This window comes from Neurospora crassa, linkage group IV (genome assembly GCF_000182925.2).
Source record: "Neurospora crassa OR74A linkage group IV, whole genome shotgun sequence".
In the NCBI taxonomy this organism is placed as follows: Eukaryota; Fungi; Ascomycota; class Sordariomycetes; order Sordariales; family Sordariaceae; genus Neurospora; species Neurospora crassa.
Window position 1 is genome coordinate 43,654 of NC_026504.1, and position 20,910 is coordinate 64,563.

General features: G+C 48.4%; 6 protein-coding genes across 6 annotated transcripts; 4 read left to right on the top strand and 2 right to left on the bottom strand.

The window, feature by feature from the left end:
- Positions 1-3,736: 3,736 nt before the first annotated feature.
- NCU09643 (phosphatidate cytidylyltransferase) lies at positions 3,737-7,224 on the bottom strand. Its single transcript, XM_953616.3, has 5 exons — positions 6,524-7,224; positions 6,036-6,420; positions 5,170-5,975; positions 4,332-5,102; positions 3,737-4,214 (listed from the first exon to the last, which is right to left on the bottom strand). The coding sequence occupies exons 1-4, from the start codon at positions 6,641-6,643 to the stop codon at positions 5,064-5,066; spliced, it is 1,350 nt and encodes a 449-aa protein (XP_958709.1). The 5' UTR covers positions 6,644-7,224; the 3' UTR covers positions 3,737-4,214; positions 4,332-5,063.
- Positions 7,225-8,172: 948 nt separating this feature from the next.
- Positions 8,173-11,366, top strand: uvs-3 (ultraviolet sensitive-3). Its single transcript, XM_953617.2, has 2 exons — positions 8,173-9,358; positions 9,426-11,366. Exons 1-2 carry the CDS (start codon positions 8,228-8,230, stop codon positions 11,202-11,204), a joined length of 2,910 nt encoding a protein of 969 aa, XP_958710.1. The 5' UTR covers positions 8,173-8,227; the 3' UTR covers positions 11,205-11,366.
- Positions 11,367-11,925: 559 nt separating this feature from the next.
- On the top strand, positions 11,926-13,059 carry NCU09645 (hypothetical protein). The gene has a single exon (XM_953618.2). It carries the CDS (start codon positions 12,029-12,031, stop codon positions 12,707-12,709), a length of 681 nt encoding a protein of 226 aa, XP_958711.2. The 5' UTR covers positions 11,926-12,028; the 3' UTR covers positions 12,710-13,059.
- Positions 13,060-13,223: 164 nt separating this feature from the next.
- On the bottom strand, positions 13,224-15,062 carry NCU09646 (3-ketoacyl-CoA thiolase). The gene is made up of 2 exons (XM_953619.3): positions 14,505-15,062; positions 13,224-14,429 (listed from the first exon to the last, which is right to left on the bottom strand). Exons 1-2 carry the CDS (start codon positions 14,748-14,750, stop codon positions 13,428-13,430), a joined length of 1,248 nt encoding a protein of 415 aa, XP_958712.1. The 5' UTR covers positions 14,751-15,062; the 3' UTR covers positions 13,224-13,427.
- Positions 15,063-15,460: 398 nt separating this feature from the next.
- Positions 15,461-17,658, top strand: NCU09647 (hypothetical protein). Its single transcript, XM_953620.2, has 2 exons — positions 15,461-16,970; positions 17,045-17,658. The coding sequence occupies exons 1-2, from the start codon at positions 16,006-16,008 to the stop codon at positions 17,400-17,402; spliced, it is 1,323 nt and encodes a 440-aa protein (XP_958713.2). The 5' UTR covers positions 15,461-16,005; the 3' UTR covers positions 17,403-17,658.
- A 404-nt stretch (positions 17,659-18,062) lies between these two features.
- Positions 18,063-20,679, top strand: NCU09648 (aldehyde dehydrogenase). The gene is made up of 2 exons (XM_953621.3): positions 18,063-18,588; positions 18,674-20,679. Exons 1-2 carry the CDS (start codon positions 18,553-18,555, stop codon positions 20,102-20,104), a joined length of 1,467 nt encoding a protein of 488 aa, XP_958714.3. The 5' UTR covers positions 18,063-18,552; the 3' UTR covers positions 20,105-20,679.
- The last annotated feature ends 231 nt before the right edge of the window (positions 20,680-20,910 follow it).

Genomic DNA, 20,910 nt, shown 5'->3' on the forward strand with positions numbered 1-20,910 from the left:
TGTTTTTTTTATTAAAAAAACGTTTAATAAAAGAAAATAATATATATTTACTTAATAATATTATATATATAACTATATAAATTATAGTTTCCAAAACTTTTTTTATTAGGAACGTATATTAAAAGTATTATATATATATAAAAATATTTATTATACTTTTTAATATTTTATTATTTAGAACGCAAGTATTTAAATTATATATATATATATATATAGTTACTGTTCCTTATAAAACTTTGAATTTAATATTATATTTATAATATATTTAAAAGAAAGCGATTTAATTTTATTCTAAGATATAATATTGAATGTTTTCTATGTAAAGAAGAAAAATGTAACAATATTAAATTTATTTATATTTTTAAATTTTTTTTAATTAATTTATAATTTTTAGAAAATAATAATTATATAACTTTAAACTTTTAATATTATTTATATAAAAAAGGTTAATAGCTATTTATTTAATATATTTTAAAATTTTTATTTTAAATAAGAACGTAGTACTTTCTTTCATTTTTATTTTAATTTCCTTAATAAATTCTATTTTTAATTTTTATATTTTATTTTTATTTTTGTTCTATTTTACTTTTATAAGGATTTTACTAATTTTAATTTAAAATTTCTTTTCTTTTTAATTTTTTTTATTTTTCTATTTGTAAAAATAACTTAATAATTTATTTTTTTTAAAAATTAATTTTTTAACTTTTTTTTAAAAAAAAAAGGAACGTAGGGATTTTTTTTTTCTTTTATTTATTTCTAATTTTTTTTTTGAAAAGAACTTAGCGATTTTTTTTTTATTTTTTTTTTAATTTTTTTTTCTAAATTTTTTTTAATTTTTTTTTTACAAAAAGAACTTAGCGATTTTTTTTTTAATATTTTTTAAATTTTTTTTTCTAAATTTTTTTAAATTTTTTTTTCAAAAAGAACTTAGCGATTTTTATTTCTTTAAAAAAAACTTACATTTATAGACTACGTGTGTGAGAAAAGGTTCAAGAGGTTTTTTTATAGTAAAATATTATAATAAAAGACTAAGCAAATACGGAATTAAAGGTAAGAATTGAATATTATTAGGCAGTGGGAACGGGATGCTAAACTCTATCTAATACCGTAATAACCACCTTATAACCTTATAAAGACCCTTTAATAACCTATATATACTAAGAAAATAACCCTCCGGAAACTATTTATTAACCGTTCGTAAACCCTTTCGAAACCCTTTTAAAACCCTTTTGGAAACTTTTTACTATCCTACACTTACGTTTCAATTTTCCTTAGAAAAATACTGCAAAAAGACTATAGAAAAGTAAGAAAAAATACCGCAAAAAGACTATAATAAACCCGTAATTAACTACTAGGAAACCCCTGCCCAACCGTAAAATTAAGTATTACTAGCATCGGCATCACTATCCTCCTTATTATTATTAGTACTATCTTTAGACTTAGGATATATCTTATTAATAATATAATACTAATAATATATATTAATATATTTCTTAAAGTTATACTTAAAGCGTTTAATCTCTTACAGGACCTTATTGTAATCCCAAACCTTATTAAGCTTATAGTAAAGTACTATACCTACTATATTAATAATAAGAATTACGTTTTTTAGGACGCCGAAGTACGTAGTTATATAATAGATTATATTATTATTATAATTACAATAGGCGATTATAAATATAGTAATTAGCTGGGGTTTTTAAATAGTTAATAAGCCTTTAATAACCCCTAAAGAAATAAATATTAAAAGGAGTAAAAAAGGGGGAAAAAACTTACGACCAGCTTATTTATAACTAGAGCAATGCTTCTTACCGTTTACGAATTTACTTAAATCTTTATTATTATTTTCGTTAATAAATTTATAAAAGGCTTTATAAATATTATTAAAGAGAGGGCCCTTAAAATCCTTTTTAAGCTTCTATTTCTCTTCAATTTTATACTCTATATAGTTAATAACGCGCTTATACGCCTTTCCCTCCTAACGCTACTCGAATTTAATACCTTTAATATATATAATTTTAGTAATAGCTTTCTTAACTTTTAATAAAATATTAGTAAAGGGTTTCTAAAATATTTCCGAATAATTTCTAAATAGTTTTTTTACAGATTTTTTTAAATTTTTTTTAAGGTTTTTAAATATTTTAAAAACCCTTTATAACCCCTCCTATATACCCCCCCAAGCCCTTAAAAAATATAGTACAATATTTACTTTTAATAATAATAGCCAAAGTAACGGTTTAGCGCTTTAAAGCGTGCTCCTATTTCTTTTTAGCCGGGGAGGATACTAGCTCCTTAAGCGTAACGAACTATATATTGTATATTATAATATCCTAAGTAGCGGTGTTAAAAATATACTCTAGCGATTTGTATTAGGTTGTATTATATTTATATTTATTAATAGTTTTTATACCCTTAGTTACCCCTTTCAAACCCTATTTTAAACCCTCTAATAAACCCTTTAAAAAGTACGAGGGAAAGTATTAATTTACTGGCAGCTACGGTTTATTTTTTATAGCTGAGATGGCTACTAATATTTATAATAATGCGTCTGTTTTTTCTAATACCTAAAATAATATAATGTTTATCCTTATAGTAGTGACGGAGAGTATCTTTATTTATAGCTTTGGAGTAAAAATATAATTCGCCGTCTTTACCCGCCTTGTAGCAAAACTTCTTATAGAAATAAAGTTCGGCTATATAATATTATTTACCCTAATAAAAATAAAGGGTTAGTAAGGGGTTTTTAAATAGTTTCTAAAGTTTTTATAAAATTTAAAAAACTTTAAATTTATACTGGCGGGTAGGGTATTAATTATAACTATAACTATAGGTAAACCTTTAGATTAAATTTCGAATTTACTATACTTATTAAAGGCTTTCTAAAAAAAAATAATATTAGTTTATATTTAAAAAAAAAGTAAGAAAAAAGTTAACCCTGTAAAAACCGTGTAGAAAAAAGCTAACCTCGCGAAAACTATACGGAAAAAAAATTAATTATATAATAATTATATAGAAAAGAAAGGTTACGGAAATTATGTAGAAATTAGTAAATTTACTCTTAGGTTATATTTAATTAATATAATAGCAGTTATTGATAATATTATTAATAGAGAGAAAAAGTAGAAATTAACCAGTAATTTTGAATTTTTAAACCCGTCTTCTAATAGTTTGTTTAGCGTATTTGCTTTTTATCTTCTATCCAATATCTATTTTAATAGAAAAATATTAATATCCTTAGAACTTCTTTTGTAGTTAATAAGATTTATAAAAGCATTATATAAGTAGTATTAAAATATTAAGTTTATATATAATATATATATTAAGTATATATTGTAAGGTATTGAACTTATATGTATTTAATCACATTTTGTACCTTGTAGGGTGTACCTTCGATATTTGCACCTGCGAGTTAAACGTAGGTTGGCTGCAAACGAGACCCACAAGGGGGGTCGCCTCAACTAGACACCGGTTTTTGACCTCCAGTCTAAAACCATGGTTTCGAAGTGAGTGTTGGAGGCGAGTCACTGACACATCGATCTGGATGTCCGGGCATCTGTCAGGGGTCCTAATCGAGATCGGCCCCACAAGGCTACGGTGCCCGGGCCGCCGGACGGGACCTGGCCCGACATTGAGGCGGGACCACAGCCGGACCTCGTCCTTAACCCTAACCCGAATGGCCTCTTCGATGCTTCTTCCATCTCATCGGTCATGCTTGTCACTCTTGTAGCTCTTCTCTGTCACTGGATAAATGTTCATTGTTCCGTACTCATACTCGATACATCGTACCTTTGAGGTGATTGATCCCTACCATCAAAGCATCTGAACGTCAGGCCTCTCATCTGGACCAAAATGCTCCTCATCATATGTCGCGCCCAATTCGACAATCATCTCGCTTTATACTGCCCCTTCAACCTCCAGCTTCCGTACAACTCTCACAAACTCGTCAACTGCCATAGATTAGCCTTGTCGTTTCCAACCTCGAGTTCCATTCAACGGAAGAGGCCACGCTTATATGTAGTAAAGACGGGAAGCCTACAATCCATCTCCCTCCCCGTGTCCACCCCACAATCATTGCACGCCCTCTCGAGTTGCTCAGCATCCAGCGTCCGTCCACCAAGTGCCTGAACAGCCGACACGGCCTCGCGGACCGAGAGGGTGTTATCGCCGTCGCGATCACCTGATTGGAAGGCATTACGGAGGTCGTCTTGGGATGCCTAGTAACAGTTGGAGTTGGATAGTTGTCAGTAGAGGTAGAAGATTGGAGCTAGCTGGAGGGATGAAGGTGGGGTCAAGCGAACTGGTAAGTGACGGAAAGCGGTTTGACTTCTCACCATTTTATCGGAAAAATATGTAGAATTTGCTTGGACCGGTCAGTAGGTAGGCGCGGCAATGATGCGTGAAACCATAAGCAAATATGAGGATGACGCTGAAACTCCAGAAACCGAGGGGCAGCGAGGGAATGCCGACCTTATACCAATACCAAGCAGAGGGGTTCATCGCTCAATTCAGAAGCCAGACCTTCGGGTATCATGGTAGCAAGAAATGTCGCATGCAGCTGAGAGATGCTTTTAACATCATTGGGCCACTCCATCCCAACTCTGATTTGTGGCTGGCTGTTAGCAAAATCAAGCGCAACATTGGACGAATCTGGACCAAGTAAGAACCAGGAGAAAGGTGGTAACCAAGAAGTTGACTACTAATCTATCATCGCTAAATCTGCCTTACAACACCAATACTGTAGTCATGTGACGCTTGATAAAGAAGTGGGTGATCTAGACAACCACGCTATATGCTCTGATACGCAACATGATGCAGTGGCTTGCTGCACCAACCAGTCAGCCCACAGCTCCAAGCTAACAGTGCGCTGCAAAGTATGTGCCAGAAAAAGGTGAAAAATCGACGCCCTTCCCAGAAGTGCAGATTCCTCTTGAAGAACAGGGAACGCTTCAAGTCCCACGTTAAAAGGTTCAAAAACACCACCCTCTCTCAAAAGTGCAGCTAGAACCACATAGGGGGCCCAGCTTGCTTTTTACTCTAATGTTATTACATGCCATTTCGCCAACTTAATGATTAGTCAAGGACTTTTCGATGGCATTGACAATCTAAAACCAATGTTAGTCAATCAATAATGGGTCACCAACCGGCACAGGAAACAGGCTAAGCACTTACCGAAGAATCAATAGCGTTGTGGTTGACCAGATACTTTGCAATGAAAAGCAACAACTTCTTATGGTCGTCAATAGTCAACCGAGTCGCCACAATCTCCAACACCTCGTCGAAATCGACCTTGGACTGCGCAATGAACGTATGGTAGTAGATGTAGGCGAAGAAGCCCATGATGAACTGGCAGTCCATGCGATCGGTAATACCGCCATGGCCCGGAATCGAGTGGCCAAAGTCTTTGATCTTGAACGTGCGCTTAAGACCCGAAGCAAAGAAGCCACCGAACGGCGCAATCAGCGAAGCGAAAGTGGCCCAAAAGAAGGTATGGATCTGCATCGGCGCCATGGTGATGCTAAAGCGCGTCTTGGTGGGGAAGAATAGCAACTCGGGCATGGTCCAGGTCTGGGGGATGAAAACCGGGTTGGGCTCGCAATCCAGCCCGGTGAAGATGTTGGCGCCCAGGTCATTAGCAGGGCAGATGAAGAAGCGGGAGCGCATCAGGATATGGGTGAGTAGAATGCCGAAGAGGACGGTCATGACCCAAGCACCCAGGAAACCCTCCACCGTCTTCTTGGGAGACAACTTGATCAGCTGGGTGCGGCCAAAGGTGATGCCGCAGACGTAGGCAAAGATGTCGTTGGTGATGACGAGGGCGGCGGGGAGGAAGAACCAAATCAGTCCGTCGAAGACGTTATTCATGATAAAGTGCGACTGGCCGACAATGAGGAACAGGGCCATGTGCGCCCATACGAACTGGGTGAACTGGAACTTGAGGTGGCCGCCCTTGAGAGTGCTGACAAAGAAGACGAAGCCTGGAGCAGAATTCTGTTAGCTTGGTCTTTGCCTCTAAGGAGAGAAGGAGCTGCGCATACCAACGACGTAAAGGGTGAAACAGATGAAGCGGTGGTGGGTAGCCAGCGGCAGGAGGACTCTATCGACCATGACAATATGCTTGAAGTAGTAGATGACGGTTTCGCCGTGTAGAAAGTACATGGCTACCGCCAGCCAGTACCAATTCAAGCTCTTGGTAGACTGAATGTCCCGGGCGCGACTAGCTCCGCTCGAGATGGCAATAACCTCTTTGAAGGAGATGATCTGGACGGCCGTGATGATGACGACAATGTAGATGTGGCCCATGAAGAGGGCGGCGAAGAAGCCAGCAATCATGACGAAGGTCCATAGGGTGCGCTCGATGAAGTTGGCCTTTTTCTTTTCGTAATCGGAAAGCTGCTGGTTGTCGCCGGCATCCTTGGATTTCTGGAGTGGACAAATTGTTAGCCGAGACTGCACGAGCAACGACATGGCAGAGCTGTGAGGTGGGCATGATGGCAGCAGCGCATAACATGGGTAAGACAGGTACCTCTTGGATATTCGCGAGCGCCCTTGTCTTGGAGGGGGAGCTCTCTTCGCTGGCCTCGCTCATGCTGCTGCGACGGCCGCTGTGGGGGAACTTAACCCCGCGACGAGACCGGCCTGTCATGGCGGTCGTATGTGTATAGCCAAAGATATGCAATCGGGGTGGTAGTGGCGGTTGCTATCGCGATGCGTATGGCACTATGCGCAGGTCTTTTGTTGCACTCGAGTGGAAGGAGTTCCGCTGTCGTGGTCCTTGGTGGCAGAGGACAGCGAGATGCCTGGTGTTCGGGGGACGGAGTCAGCAAAGACGGACGGGAAGATATCGATGGGGTCCGTCGATGGAGCAGTGGGTGGACTGGATGGGGGAGAGTCCACCTTGGCGTTAATGGGCCGGCTCGAGTCGTGATGTAGGAAGTTCCTAGCGTACTTATGTCGAGGCTCGGTTTTGCAGCAAGGCGACAGCGCCCCAATACTAAATAATGGAAGGTGGTCGAGATGAGTGGTGATGCCGTGGTGATGATAATAAGTAATGATGATGCCTTGCAGACAGACGGGACCTAGGTATGTTAGCTAGTAAGGTATCGATGTGTCCGTCTTCCCTGATCGTCGGTTCCAACTTTTTTTTTCTGTCCCAAAGTGGAATTTGCTGGACTGGAGCCAGCAGATTGCGATTGTTGGGACGGGACGACGGGACCAGGAAGCACGACTGAGAAAGCGCGGAGGAGCCACGGCCAAGCATCATCCAACACTAACACTCGCTAGCAGCCCAGAGCGAGCCAACAAGCGGTGCTACCTACCTGTGCTACCGAAGTGGAACGGTGTCGACGCCGAGGGACGTGCTACGTCAATGTGGCTGAGCTTTGTCCATCCGTGCACAAGGATTGGTCAAATGGGGGACGAGGAAGTGGCTGGTTATTAACTTGGTAAGTAAGCTGAGCCCGGCCTTGTCAGACTCGCGCAGTTCTAGGAAAGGCCGTCTTCACACAGCGAGGCAATCACGACGACCAGGCAGGTGCCTCACCAAGTCATGGAAAGGTTTTCTCTTCAAAGCTGATCTCCACGATCCCGCAAGTTCCCTGCCAAAATATCCTAGAAAGCTCCATTTAGGTGTGCGGTTGTACAAGTACCACACAGCGGGAATCTACGCCCTGGATGTGGCTTGACCTTTCCACCCAAAATCACATGCGTTGAGAGGAACACTCCCGATTTCACTTCCCTCGCTTTTGTCTCGCAGCTGTCCATCACCCAATCATTGACCGCCTGTGAACTGAAGAGTCCCGCTACCCCACAAAGGCAGGATGCTGGATGGGTATGTACCTGTCAAAGGCCAACGCAACCGCGACATTCACAATCAGACTTTCATTGGGTTTGCCTATTTCTCAATCTTTTCACCAAATCCCTGGCCGCTTTTGTCCATTTCTGTTGGGGATTTTGTTTACCATGGTGGCTTTGATAGCAGGCACATATGTATTTGTATGTAACAGTAAATCATTTATACCCTAACCCTGGTTTTCTTCGTCTTCACAACCCGCGTTCTCCTGTCGCCCTGTCGGCTGTTGCCTGCCCGTTGCCATGGCACCATTCCCAAACTGGCTGAATGACAACATTGAACCCATCCCCATGTTCTAGTAATTTTCCATCTCCATCCGCGTAGACCGCGACATGCTCGGCAGGCTCATGGCCATGACCAGGCGCATGCTCGCCCACCATGATGGACCTAGACTCTTATTCCGACGAAGACCTCGATAATCTCGACGGCGATCTCCTTCAACAACTCGAACACAATGCCATCCAATTCACCCAGAGACAGGCCCAGTCGCAAGCCCCGCCACGCACCCAGTTCCAACTACCTGGGAGCACCGCCCAGCAACCGCAGTACATATCCGATGGCGACGACGACGACGACTACGACAATGGCGAAGTCATAGATCAAGCCGCTCAACCCCTGACACTCCCACGATCCGGCCTGCCCAACCCAGCGCCCCAGCCCTTTCGTGCCGTGCCCAGCATCGCCGGCCAACAAAGGTTGAACCATCAACGACAACAGGCAAACCAGCAGCGATATGGCCAGCAACAGGCTTTCCGACCGAACCCCCAAATCGCCCCGTCGCAATATCCACGAGGCCCTTTGGGAGCCCCCGGGCGCCCGCTTCCCCAGTCCCAATTCCTCCGCCAACAACCACACCGGCCAGCTCAAATCATCCGCCCCTATGTCGGCCAACAGCCACCGACCACCCAAGGCCTCCGTGGCGCTGGTCAAGACGTCGACAAGCAAAAAGACGAAACCATTCGTTCACTCGAAGCCGAGCTCTCCAACCTGCGCACCCAGCTGACGACGGCCAAGGGCGAAGCCAACCTCATGCGCTCCAAATATGACCGGGACATACCGCAGCTTAAGAAGGAGATGGCCGAGGAGAAGGCCAAGATGGAGAAGAGGCTCCAGGAGGCGCAGAAGGCACAGCAAGCGGCTAGTAACGAGTTGCTGTTTGCCAATGCAGACCTACAAGAAGAGCGGGGGAGAGCAAAGACCAAGAAGGTGGGCAAGGATGGCGCCATGACGCCGGGTGGCAGGAACAAAACGAAATGGATACCGGACGGTTTCAGTGACGTGGATGTATCGGGGATGGGGAGTCCCAGTAGGGATAAAGCGGGGAGGAGAGAGCGGTTGAGGGATCAAGGGAATGCCGGTACGCCGACAAAGGGGAAAAGGAAGAGGCCGGCGGTGGATAGTCCGTCTTTTGCTTTGGAGATGGAGACGGATGGGGCTGTCTTCGAGGACTCTGACTTGTTTGCCCCGAGGTCCACCAGTACAAGATCCGGACCGAGTTTGCCTTATGATGTGAGCGAGCCCACATCCCCCTCTCCGCCGATGCGTTCAAGCAAACCACTGACCTTCTTTGCAACAGTTTCTCAAACTCGTCCTCGACCATTCTCCCCTCCCATCCTTGCCTCTAACCTTTGAAGCCTTTGCGCGATTCTGCTTTCCATCAAAACCCTCCGCTTCCTTTGCCTCCATCATCTTCCGACGTCTTCCCCAACTGGGCGTCTCCAACCTTATCAACAGCTCCGACAATGACCCCTTCCGTCTCCTTGTCGACTTCTCCGAACTCCTTCTCGACCTGTGGCAGCAATGCTTATCCGAGCGCTACCACTCGCCTATCTACTACCTCGCCGGTCTGTTGCAGTTCATCCTGCAGCTGAACGCTGTGGATGTGGCGCCACGGATCACGAGCAGTTTGGTACCGGTGGTGGTCACTACTTGCCAGCTTGTGGCGTTGCCGAGGTTAAATTTAAAGATGGCGAATGATGGAGGAGGCACGGTGGAGGACTTGGAGCAACATCCAGACCCGGCCATGAGGCTGTTAGCAGCTGATATCGATGTTACGCAGTGTCTTAGGTTGCTGTATCTCTGCGCTGTGGGGTGTTTAAAGCCTCCCAGTGTTGATCAACACATGACATCACCTCAAGCTCGGTTCTGGAAGACCATGGACTTGGAGTTTGTTGTCCTGATGCTGAGCGCTAAGCAGCCGGAACAGGATTGGAGGGAAATGTTGAGTCTGTTGAGGACGAGTACTATGCCTGGGAGCGTAGGACCGTTGCCGAAGCCTGACTCTAACGCTGATAACAACGCGATGTTGGCGGTTCGAAGTCGACCACAGATTCAATCTCGCGGCAGCGGCAGCAGCCATAGTCGGGGCGGTCGCGCCGGTCAAATGCTCCCACCCCCTCCTCCCATCCGCAACACTGACAATGTCGACAAACCACCCCCCAACCCCGAACCAGGCTCACAAGAAGCGTCAACAGCCCAAATTATCATCGACTGCGTCTCATCCTACTTGGTCGATACCCCTCCGAGATGGGCCTCCCCCGGATCCGCGCGCGAGGTATCTATCAAGCTTGCTGCCTTGCAGACGCTCATGTCTTTTGCTTCTAGCTCGTTTGGTCTGTTGCAGCTCGCTAACAGCGATGTGGCCATTCCGAGGATTGTATCCGCCTTGTGCTGGGCGGTTGACGGGCTTTATGACGCCGATGTTCCGTCCATGGCTTTTGATAACCTTTCTATTGCTCCTGATGACACTAGGAGGAAGAACGATATCCAGAAAGAGGGGCATACTAATCGGAAGAGGCACGGATATGATAGCGGAATGTCGACACCTCAGTTATTGTCACAGCTGATTTCCAGGTCGACGAATCTGTTACACGCGTTGGTCACGCATCCCAAAACTTCCGGCATCGTCAACCCTATCGCCCGCAAGCTTGCCACACCGGTATCACTCGGACCACCGACATTTACACATCCGAGAACCGGCCGCGGCGCTTCTAAGGGCCGCAACCCCACCCGCAGTGTTCCCATTCGATCCACAGCCCTGCACGCCCTGCACAGCCGCGCAGCTCCCAATGCCGCCGCCAGACATGGGCAGAACTCTCGCCATAATCTCCAATCAAGCGTCGCCAACCCTCACGCTGCGGCCGTTAGCAACATGACCGCTGCCCTCCCCCATCGTTACTTAGTGTCTCTCGGCAGGCTCAACTTCGCCGAAGAAGATCTGGTTTTTGAGCAAGGTATTGACGAAGAGACGGTCGAGCGAGCGCATGAGTTGCTGGAGCTGGCAGTGGAGAGACGAGAGGGAGAGAAGGTCAAGGGGGTTTTTGAGGCAGGGCAACATGAAGTTGACGGGATATGAGGTGGTTGCAATCAAGGCTGACAGTCGGGCTTGGGGTGGAGAGAAAGAGAAGGGAGGGGATTTACTTTGGTTTTCTTTTTGATACCCATAGATCTTTTGAAGTTTGCTGTTGTGTGATAGTGCGAGACATGATCTGCAATTTGATCAGATTGAAGATGAACGTTTTGGTGTTCCTCTTTCTTGGGCAATTTCTACATTTGAATTTCGTGACAATGAGCCAACGAAGTGTAGCTGAGTTTATCCTACCGCCCATGAACTCGGTAGAAGATACCGTATTTTCTTTACGGAGTAGATATTGCTCAACGGAGGAAATTGCGGTAGAGGTTTAATAAGGTGACTTGTGTACATAGTAACTTCCAAAGAAGATATCAAGCTTTTCTACCGTACTTGTGTTCATGCAGATTTGCGGGAAGGATACTTTGGCGTGCTAACTCCTCTGTGTGGACATTCCTGTCTCATTTACAACTAAAGCGGAAATGGGGGATTTAAGTGAGCGAGTTCTCTTTCCGATTCCGCCACCGCACTTACCTTCTCGTTAGAATTCAAAATCTTCCGGCAACACACCAAACAGTTGCTTTTACTCCTCGACAAAAAATCCTTGCCATCAGCAAGAGGGACCATCTCCAGGTTCACTACCTGGACACATATATATACGTAGCACCATTCTCTCTTCCATCCTTTCACCCAAGGGAATGTGGCCATATCCAATCCCAGCAAAGAACCATCCTCCACACCCAAGTCTACCTATTATACAGCCCCCATTACCCCTGGAAGCAAAGGACACCCGATTATTTGCAGCAAAACTACAGTTCCACTCGCCAAACATGGATGAGGATGTCTCTGAGTCCGACTTCGAGTTCATCAGTCATGACTTTCTCCGATCGTGGTATCTACGTGATGGAAAGAAACGGATCCCGATACTTAACCAAGCACACACCAAGGAGATGAAGGAGGAGGGCAAGATGCAGACTCCCTTGCAGCTCATCGCCTTAATCCATAGAGGACATTCGATCATACACAAGCCCTGGTGGCCTCGGGTCTTCCTTCCCATATTATGTCCCACCAGCCTCGCTCTCGAAGAGATGTACAAGCACTGGTTCTACTCGACCAAACGCGACGAAGGGCACGTGCACAAGTTCAGCCTAGCTTCTATGAAGATGGCCTTTCACCTCGGCTACACCATCCAAGTCTTTTGGATCCTAACCACCAAGCGCCCGTTGGGCCCCCTACCGACGGCGGCCAACCCCGAGCCGACGACGAATTTCTTCGATTCAGACCTGAACATCAGGTACCTAGCTAAATTTTTCGGAAAGCTTTGGTTGAAGCTTTGGAAACAGCGGCGAGGCGTCATTGACCCAGACTCAATGCAGCCCGAGTTATGGTCCTCATGGACGACCAGCAAGGGATCCATGCCGGACAATTGGAGGGATTTGGAGGGGGCCTTGGCAACATTATGGCGTATCTTTACACATGAAAAAGAAGAGGTACCCAAAAAAGAGACGTAGTTCGGCCTCCAGTTTCCGGCCGACCTTGGCAGCATGAGAGAATGGGAGTATATTCAACTGTCGGCGAAGGAGGAGGCGTGGTATGGTATCTCTAGTGACGGGCCAGGCACAATGTCACCGCTGGGACTCGGGCTGAAGGAGGCGGAGAGGGTGCAGAGGCATTGGGAAGAGGAGCATGAGTGGGTGTATCCCATGTACCCGGCTGAGTGGGAGGGATGGGCAGTGGTTTAGGTTTGAAAGGGGAGGAGTGGTAACATGTAGTAGCGATGAGGTTGGGTGTGGATAACAGATCATGATACCTCTGAACAGTATCAGCGTAGTAGTTAGCAATAGCGGTAATTCTCTGTTGGCAAATATTCACTATTCTGAAGGATTGACAGCAGGCACAGAAAAAAGCAGGGAAGTAGAAGGTACCTAGTTTGAAAATATGATGTGCGCATGACTTACACGTGCCTTTTCAGTCACATACAGCTACAAGTCTTGGACAATGCACCATGAACTGAAAGTGTCAGACTGTCTGGAAACGTATGCTTGCCTCTGATTTAGACTAGCTCTAGCACAATTAGCAATATGAATGGTAATATGGGCATAGGTGTGTGATTCATGTCGTCATTATTATGTTTTTACAAGATCAAGCGCCGCCAATGTATACAGAAGAAGTGTGTGGTATCGCTTTCAACTATCCAACTCCCATCCAGAGTCCAGACCCTGGGTTTGATTACTGCTCGTTGACGAAAAGACCAGCCATGCCCATGCCAGTACCAATGCACATGCTCGTCAACAGAACCTTCTTGCCCGATTTCCTGCACTCGGCCAAGCCAGTGACAATCTGTCTAGCACCAGTGGCACCGAGGGGATGGCCGAGGGCAATGGCACCACCGCGGGGGTTCATCTTGTTCCAGTCGAGCTGGAGCTTGTCACGGCAGTAGACAGCCATGGAAGCGAAAGCCTCGTTGATCTCGACGACATCGACATCGTTGAGGGTGAGGCCGTACTGGTTGAGAAGCTTGGGGATGGCGATGGAGGGGCCGATGCCCATGATGCGAGGAGCCAGACCAGCAACGGTGGAGCCGACGTACTTGCCGAGAATGGGCTGGCCGAGCTTGACGGCGGTAGAGCGCTTCATGAGCAAGATAGCAGCGGCGCCATCGGTAACCTGGGAGGCGTTACCGCCCGTGGTGGTGGGACCCCACTGGGGGAAGGCAACGCGGATCTTGGAGAGGCTCTCGGCAGTAGTGCCGGGGCGGATACCCTCATCCTTGGTGAGGGTGACGTCCTTCCACTCGCCATTAGCGTCCTTGACGCGGGTCTTGATGGGGACGATCTCGTCGTCGAAGAGGCCGGCCTTTTGGGCGCGCTCGGCACGCTGGAAGGACTCGGCGGCGTACTTGTCCATTTCCTCGCGGGTGATGCCGAAGTCACGACTGACGTTCTCCGAGGTCCAGCCCATGGGCTGCATGCAGTCGGCCGACTCCTGGGACTGGGAGGTAACGGCCTCGTCGAAGGGCTGCTCGAGGGCGTCGCCGCCAACGCTCATGGACTCGGCGCCCATGGCGATACCGACCTCGATGGAGCCGCACGAGATGGCGTGGGCAATGTCGGCGACGGCCTTGAGGCCCGAGGAGCAGAAGCGGTTGAGCGAGTAGGCACCAGCGGTGTTGGGGAAGCCGGCAGCAAGGGCAGCGGCACGAAGCTTGTAGGCGGCCTTGCCATCGGAGACCTGCAACCACACAGCCATTATTAGCCTCTGAAGCGAGTCCATGTGACGCTGTCAGTGACAAACAAGGTTCCGTACATTACCCATGGCAATATCCTCGACAAGCGCGGGATCCATGTTGCAGCGCTCTTTGACCTCCTTGAGGGTGGCATAGGCGAGATACTCGAGCGAGGTGTCCTTGAAGCCGCCCTTCTTGGCCTTGGTGAGAGGGGTGCGGATGGCGAGGGTGATGACAATGTCGTCGGGGTTCTTGGCTGTGATGTTGCTCAGAGCGGTACCTGGGGTCAGGTGCTTGAGGATGGAACCGAGACGTTCGACGGCCATTGTGACTGTTGTTGTTGTTGTTGTTGTTGTTGTTGTTGTTGTTGTTGTTGTTTGTTTTGGTGGTGATGGGCTGGTATGGTTGGAAGACGAGTGAGGTTATCCGGCGGCGGGAGTTGGAATCGACAACGGCAAGGAGACGACAGACGGTGACAGAGACGGAGACGGAGACGCGGCTGTTGTCGTGGTTAAAAGGGATCGATCGGCCATGATGGGCTGGCGGAAGTAGTAGTGGCGGCATCTTCCACTTGATGGAACAATCCAATGCGACTGGAACGGAAGAGTGGGGTTGTGTTTACCGAGGCACAGCGGGAAGTGGAAGTGGAAGTCGGGTGTGAGAGTGGTCTGTTACCAGTCAGTCAGGGTTGGTGGTGTTTGGGTTCGCTTGGTCGGGTCGGGTTTCATTGTTACTGGCTGTTAGTGGAACATTGGGGTAAAGAGATCCTGTCGTGGGTTCGTTGCCGCTGGAGACATCCAAATGTCCGGGGCGAACCGATTTCCCCGCATGGGTTTGACGGGGATTTCCCAGACTGCCACATCAATCCTTAACAGCTGCCTCGCCCAAGGTGCACTGACCATCGTTCAACTGATGGTCGGGCACTGCAACGGCCGCGGGCAAACATGCAACCCCACCGCTCGGCAGTTCATCCTACCTATGTATTTCCAGTTTCCACTGGAGTTCAATCAACACCACCACCATCATGACCTCTTCCATCTTGAGGAGGTACCTCTAGTACAGAGAGTCAGATCCATCGATGGAACAAACATCACTTCAACGACAAAACCTCTTGACCATGACAGAACCGCGATTCGGGACCGTCTCGAGATATCCATCTGACATCATGGTCATCAAGTGGCTCACCGTGGCTCACCGTGGCTGGCGGACACGGTCTGGCTGGGGCTGACAACGAACGAATACACTACTTTAGCCGATGGATGTTGTTTCCGCACACAGCCTAGCCCAATTACCATGTTCACGGATTCACTTCTCGTTTCCATCTGATCTTCTTCCTCTTTTCTTTTTCTTTTCTTTTCTTCTTGGCGTCATGGGGCTTCCAGTACTGTACCTGAAGATGGCGTCTCTGGCACCTCCATCGATGGCTGCTTATCTTTAGCCGCACTCCCGTCTCAGCTCGCTTGCCGTCAGCCCGCAGACGCCATCGAATTTCCACATCGGGACGGAAATGTTTCTCTGGGCGCTGTCGACGCGCCTGACTGGGCGGTTGCAAAGTGGCAAATACGAGGCTCGGCGACCGTCATGAAGGAAGAAAAAATAAAAATCTTTCATGGCCGCTCTCTTCTTGCTGACCTGATGACATTTAGACTTCCAGATCCCAGCTTGCTTCCACCTTCAGGTCCCACGACATCCAGCGAGAACAAGGCTGGCTCCCGTCGATACGACCTTCGTAAAGCTGGTCCAAGTAACTATCCGTCAGATCTCCGGCGTCGCGTCTGTCGAGTCGTCAGCAACACCGCTGATTGCGAACAAGTTCAATCCCAACAACTTCGACTTCAATTCCAAAAAAAAAAAAAAAAAAAAAAAAAAAAACGCCTTCGATCGCATCCCATTCCATCCTCACCACACCCGCGCGCCCTCGACATGTTTACCCGAGCCATTGCGGCCGCTGCCGGCCTCTTGGTCGCATCCGCTTCCGCCAACTCCAAGCGCGGCCTGGTCTTCACTCCTAACTCGACCTTCCCGGACGACGCCTACATTTGGACTGCCCCTCCCACCGACTTGACATGGTACTATAACTACAAACCGCTGCCTTCCCAAATCTACTCGAATGTGTCCCAATCAGACTTTGAGTTTGTCCCCATGCTCTGGGGCGCTCCCTCCGACATCAGTGACAAGTCCTTCTACAATACCATCAAGACCTTGATCGACGACCGCGGCGTCAATGTCACCCACATCCTAACGTTCAACGAGCCTGATGGACCCGGGCAGTATGGCGGTAGCGACATTGACCCCGAGGTGGCCGCCCAGGTGTGGGTGAACAACATTGTGCCGTTGCAGGAGGATTACAAGGCACTAAGAGTAGGGCTACCGGCTTGTACGGGTGCTCCCGCGGGCATGGAGTGGACACAAAAGTTTCTAGAGGCTTGTTCTGGTCTGATCAGCGAGGATGAAAAGACCAAGAACTGCACCTTCGACTTTGTCCCCATCCACTGGTATGGCAATTTCGAGGGGCTGGCTAGTCATATGGGAGAATATTCTGCTGCGTAGGTCAACTCCTTTCTCCCGCCTCTTCGTTTCTACCTCTCCGCGAGCACAGGCTGACCTCCTAACTGCACAGCTTTCCCAACAAGTCCATGTGGATCACAGAGTACAATCTCGCCAATGCCAACCTACAAGAGACCCAAGCCTTCTACACAACGTCAGCAGAATACTTGGACCGGCTGGACTTTGTCGAGAGATACTCCCTTTTCGGTGCTTTCCGCTCCGATGTGTCCAATGTTGGCCCTAATGCTGCCATGTTGAACCGTGACGGCGAATTGACAGATATTGGGGCTTGGTACCTCGGGAGACAGTCCACTGGTGTTGATCCGAACAGTGGTAAGGGTGGTAAGGATTCGGGTGCGGTGAGGGTGCCGACTCCCCGCCTTGTGATTTTGCTACTTGTCTCCTTGCTTGGTTTGGTGAACTATGCGTAATGACTGATCGACAAATGCAAGATACCAGAGGGAGCGTTAGATCTTCTTAGAGGTATGTATTTTTTTTGTGGTTGGGCTTTGGTGGTTCTTTTCCTTGAAACCCATACCTTAGATAGAGATTCTTCCTTGGCATTAGCTGGCGAGCGTAGATGCCGCCTTGGTTATGAAAACTGTCTATACCTTTACTTACCTTCATGTTTACTCTTCCGCATGCATTACACCGAATGTGTAGCATTATGGCATTGACACTTTCACGACCTCTTTCTCAGACCTCGAGCCGTTATCCACCCCCCCTTGTCCGATATCCACGCGGCCGAGGATGCTCATTCATGCCCAGCCATCCCCAGGAAAGGGTTACAATGCTGATCTGACTAGGGGTTCCCCCGTCAGTGACACCGGACGTCTCGTCTTGGCCAGCGTCCCTACCAATTACACGTGTATCCCCCGACCTCACCTCTCAGCTCTCTCGCTTTGTTTACAGATCGCCACGTCGTTCTTCAACCCTTATCTTCAGGGGCCGAGAGGGGCAGAGGGGTTCAAGGGGCTCAACAATCCCCACCTCAACCTTATGCACGCCCGTTGCAATCCCTGTTTTATTGAAGAACCCAAGCGAACCATCCAATAAATGGCATTATAAAATAGGCCGTTGTGCCCACCGGACCCGCTTGATATTCATTAGTTCCGCGTGCGGAACCATGCGGCCGCCTCCAAAGCTCTTCAAGACGACAGGAATGGCCAGTCCGAGGTTCATCGGCTTCTTCAAGCTTGCCGTATGCTAATTTTGTTGGAAACTGTCACCGCTTTCTCCCACGTTCCACTTACCATGTGCGCATGTCACCGCTTAGCGTTCACCGTTACAAACCCTTGCGCCGCTAGCACAACAGTTTGACAACACCGCCCGCAGAATCACGATTCCCCCGCTCAACAGTGGCAACCGTTGAGCCAGGCACCGTGATGGGAAAACGTGTCCTGGACTGGATGTAAGGATGTCCCCCGTGGGGCGGCAAGCTTGGGTGGTGACATACATATAAAAGGATAAGAAAGGGACCCTGATATTCTGACTTTTGGATGCTCTACCATCTTCTCACTCATCTTTCTCCCATCCATCCTCATCTCAGTTTTCCCAAGAGACACCATCACCACATTCAATATGGCTTCTACCACAGACTACAAGATTGACTTTACCGTATGTCCTCTCTCTCCCCCTTCACTGCCTTGTTCTGCCTCTCACACTCCCACAACTGAGCCACCTTGTACTAACGCATCTCCAGAACTTCTACAACATCATCAACAATGAGTTGAAGTCAACCCCCACCACCCGGGCCGCCGTCAACCCGTCCACCTTGGCCCCCCTTCCTGCCGTCCCCGTCTCCACAAAGGCCGATGTCGACGCCGCTGTCTCGGCCGCCAAGGCTGCCTTCCCCTCGTGGCGTGACACCCCTATTGAGAAGCGTGCCGCGCTCCTCAACACCTTTGCGGATGCCATCATGGCCAACTTTATGGACTTTGCCTCTCTGCTTGCGCTTGAGGGCAAGCCCCCCACGGCGGCGCAGTTCGAGGTTGACTTTGCTGTCAAGCACTTGAAGGGGACGGCGCAGCTGAGGTTGGACGACGAGGTGATTGAGGATAACGAGGAGAAGCTCACCAAGATTCGGTACACTCCCCTTGGTGTCGGTGTCGGTATCGTCCCCTTCAACTACCCCTTCTTCTTGGGTCTCGGCAAGATGGGACCCGCCGTGTTGGCTGGAAACGCCTTCATCTGGAAGCCTTCGCCCTACACGCCCAACACGGCGCTGAAGCTCGTTGAGCTGGCCGCCAAGATCTTCCCCCCTGGTGTTGTCCAGGCTTTGTCTGGCGAGGAGGACTTGGGTCCCTGGTTGACTGCTCACCCCGATATCCGCAAGATCTCCTTCACCGGCAGCACGCCGACGGGCAAGAAGGTCATGGCTGCGTGCGCCAGCACTCTCAAGCGCGTGACGCTCGAGCTGGGCGGCAATGACGCCGCTATCGTTTGCGACGATGTCAACCTGGACGAGGTCGTGCCCAAGGTTGCTCTCGGCTGCTTCAACAACGCTGGCCAAGTCTGCGTTGACATCAAGAGACTATTCGTCCACGAGAAGATCTACGATCAGTTCCTGGCCAAGATGGTCGAGGTCGTCAAGACGTTCAAGTTCGGCGGGTCCGAAGACACCGAGGGCGCCTTCTTCCCTCCTGTCCAGAACGCGATGCAGTTCGAGAAGGTTAAGGAACTATTTAGCTCGATTGAGAAGGAGGGCCTCAAGCCTGTTATTGGTGGCGAGGTCGAGGCCGAGGCGGGCGCGAAGAAGGGATACTACTTCAAGCCTACCATCATCGACAACCCGCCTGAGAACTCCAGGATCGTGCAGGAGGAGCCCTTTGGCCCTATTGTGCCCGTCGTGAAGTGGGTCGGTGGTGAGGACGAGGTGGTCAGGATGGCCAACAACACCGACATGGGATTGGGTGCCTCTGTCTGGAGCAAGGACTTGGAGAAGGCGGAGAGGATCGCCAGGAGGCTGGAGGCTGGCAGTCTCTGGATCAACACCCACCAGGACCTGGCGCCTAACGTGCCCTTTGGTGGCTTCAAGCAGTCCGGTATGGGCCACGACTGGGGTGTCATCGGTCTTAAGGGCTGGTGCAACACCCAGAGCTTGATGACGAGAAGGTCAGGCGGTATGTTTTAAGGAGGGACATGAGCGATAGAATGCATTTATTAGAGTAGTGAATTTACAGCAAAGCGTGTGATTTTCCATAGTGTGCCTTCCGAGACATGATCCGGGCCCAATCGTGATAGGTGTAAACTTTAGGTAAGGTACATGGTAGAAGTTGGCAGTAGGAGATGGTTAACTCCCGGCAGGCTCCCAAATCCCGCAACACGGGGAGCTCTCCGCGATACCTATCCTGCGTTCCCCGGAACTGACATGATCATCACTTCGCAGGCCCTTAGCATCGGGATGATACCTGACCCTAGAGGTCACCAAAATTCAATGGGGTTGACAGTGCCGTGGTCGCTGCTTGAGCTAGCAACGCGAAGGAGTGGTGAGAGACCATCGTGCGTGAATCATGTTCCAAATGTCAAGAAGATTCAAATGGCGGACATGACGATATTGGGCAGTGTTTGGAAAAAGGTTGGTACGTGTAGGTAGGTCCCTCTAGGTTCTTTCCAAGATGACGGGTACCTGATCTTCAGAAGGAGGCTTTCCATATGAGCTAAGACAGAGCCATGACTGCCCGAGACGCGGCAGTTCGATTGATCTAGATGTGCCGAGTTCTGAAATGCAAGGGGAGATGCAGTGGTCACTGGTGAGTGTATGGCAGCCAAGTCGGGACGGGATCTACACGAGTCGCCTTCGGGAATGAAGGTTGGAAAGATGTGGTCCGTGTGCGCACCTACTAAATGCAGTGGGCCACTCAGGCTTTACGGAGCCGGACGCGCGACATTTGGTTGGTTGGAAATCTTCTTGGCGGTGAGCGTGAGAAGTCAACCTAG

Excerpts from the sequence above, each read along its gene's own strand:
- NCU09643 (XM_953616.3), bottom strand. The coding sequence starts at position 6,643 with ATGACAGGCCGGTCTCGTCGCGGGGTTAAGTTCCCCCACAGCGGCCGT. Across the intron at positions 6,421-6,523 it reads CGCTCGCGAATATCCAAGAG|AAATCCAAGGATGCCGGCGA; the intron begins GTACCTGTCTTA and ends TGTCCACTCCAG. Across the intron at positions 5,103-5,169 it reads ACAACGCTATTGATTCTTCG|ATTGTCAATGCCATCGAAAA; the intron begins GTAAGTGCTTAG and ends CATTGGTTTTAG.
- uvs-3 (XM_953617.2), top strand. The coding sequence starts at position 8,228 with ATGATGGACCTAGACTCTTATTCCGACGAAGACCTCGATAATCTCGAC. Across the intron at positions 9,359-9,425 it reads GACCGAGTTTGCCTTATGAT|TTTCTCAAACTCGTCCTCGA; the intron begins GTGAGCGAGCCC and ends TCTTTGCAACAG.
- NCU09645 (XM_953618.2), top strand. The coding sequence starts at position 12,029 with ATGGATGAGGATGTCTCTGAGTCCGACTTCGAGTTCATCAGTCATGAC.
- NCU09646 (XM_953619.3), bottom strand. The coding sequence starts at position 14,750 with ATGGCCGTCGAACGTCTCGGTTCCATCCTCAAGCACCTGACCCCAGGT. Across the intron at positions 14,430-14,504 it reads AGGATATTGCCATGGGTAAT|GTCTCCGATGGCAAGGCCGC; the intron begins GTACGGAACCTT and ends GTGTGGTTGCAG.
- NCU09647 (XM_953620.2), top strand. The coding sequence starts at position 16,006 with ATGAAGGAAGAAAAAATAAAAATCTTTCATGGCCGCTCTCTTCTTGCT. Across the intron at positions 16,971-17,044 it reads ATGGGAGAATATTCTGCTGC|CTTTCCCAACAAGTCCATGT; the intron begins GTAGGTCAACTC and ends CTAACTGCACAG.
- NCU09648 (XM_953621.3), top strand. The coding sequence starts at position 18,553 with ATGGCTTCTACCACAGACTACAAGATTGACTTTACC. Across the intron at positions 18,589-18,673 it reads ACTACAAGATTGACTTTACC|AACTTCTACAACATCATCAA; the intron begins GTATGTCCTCTC and ends ACGCATCTCCAG.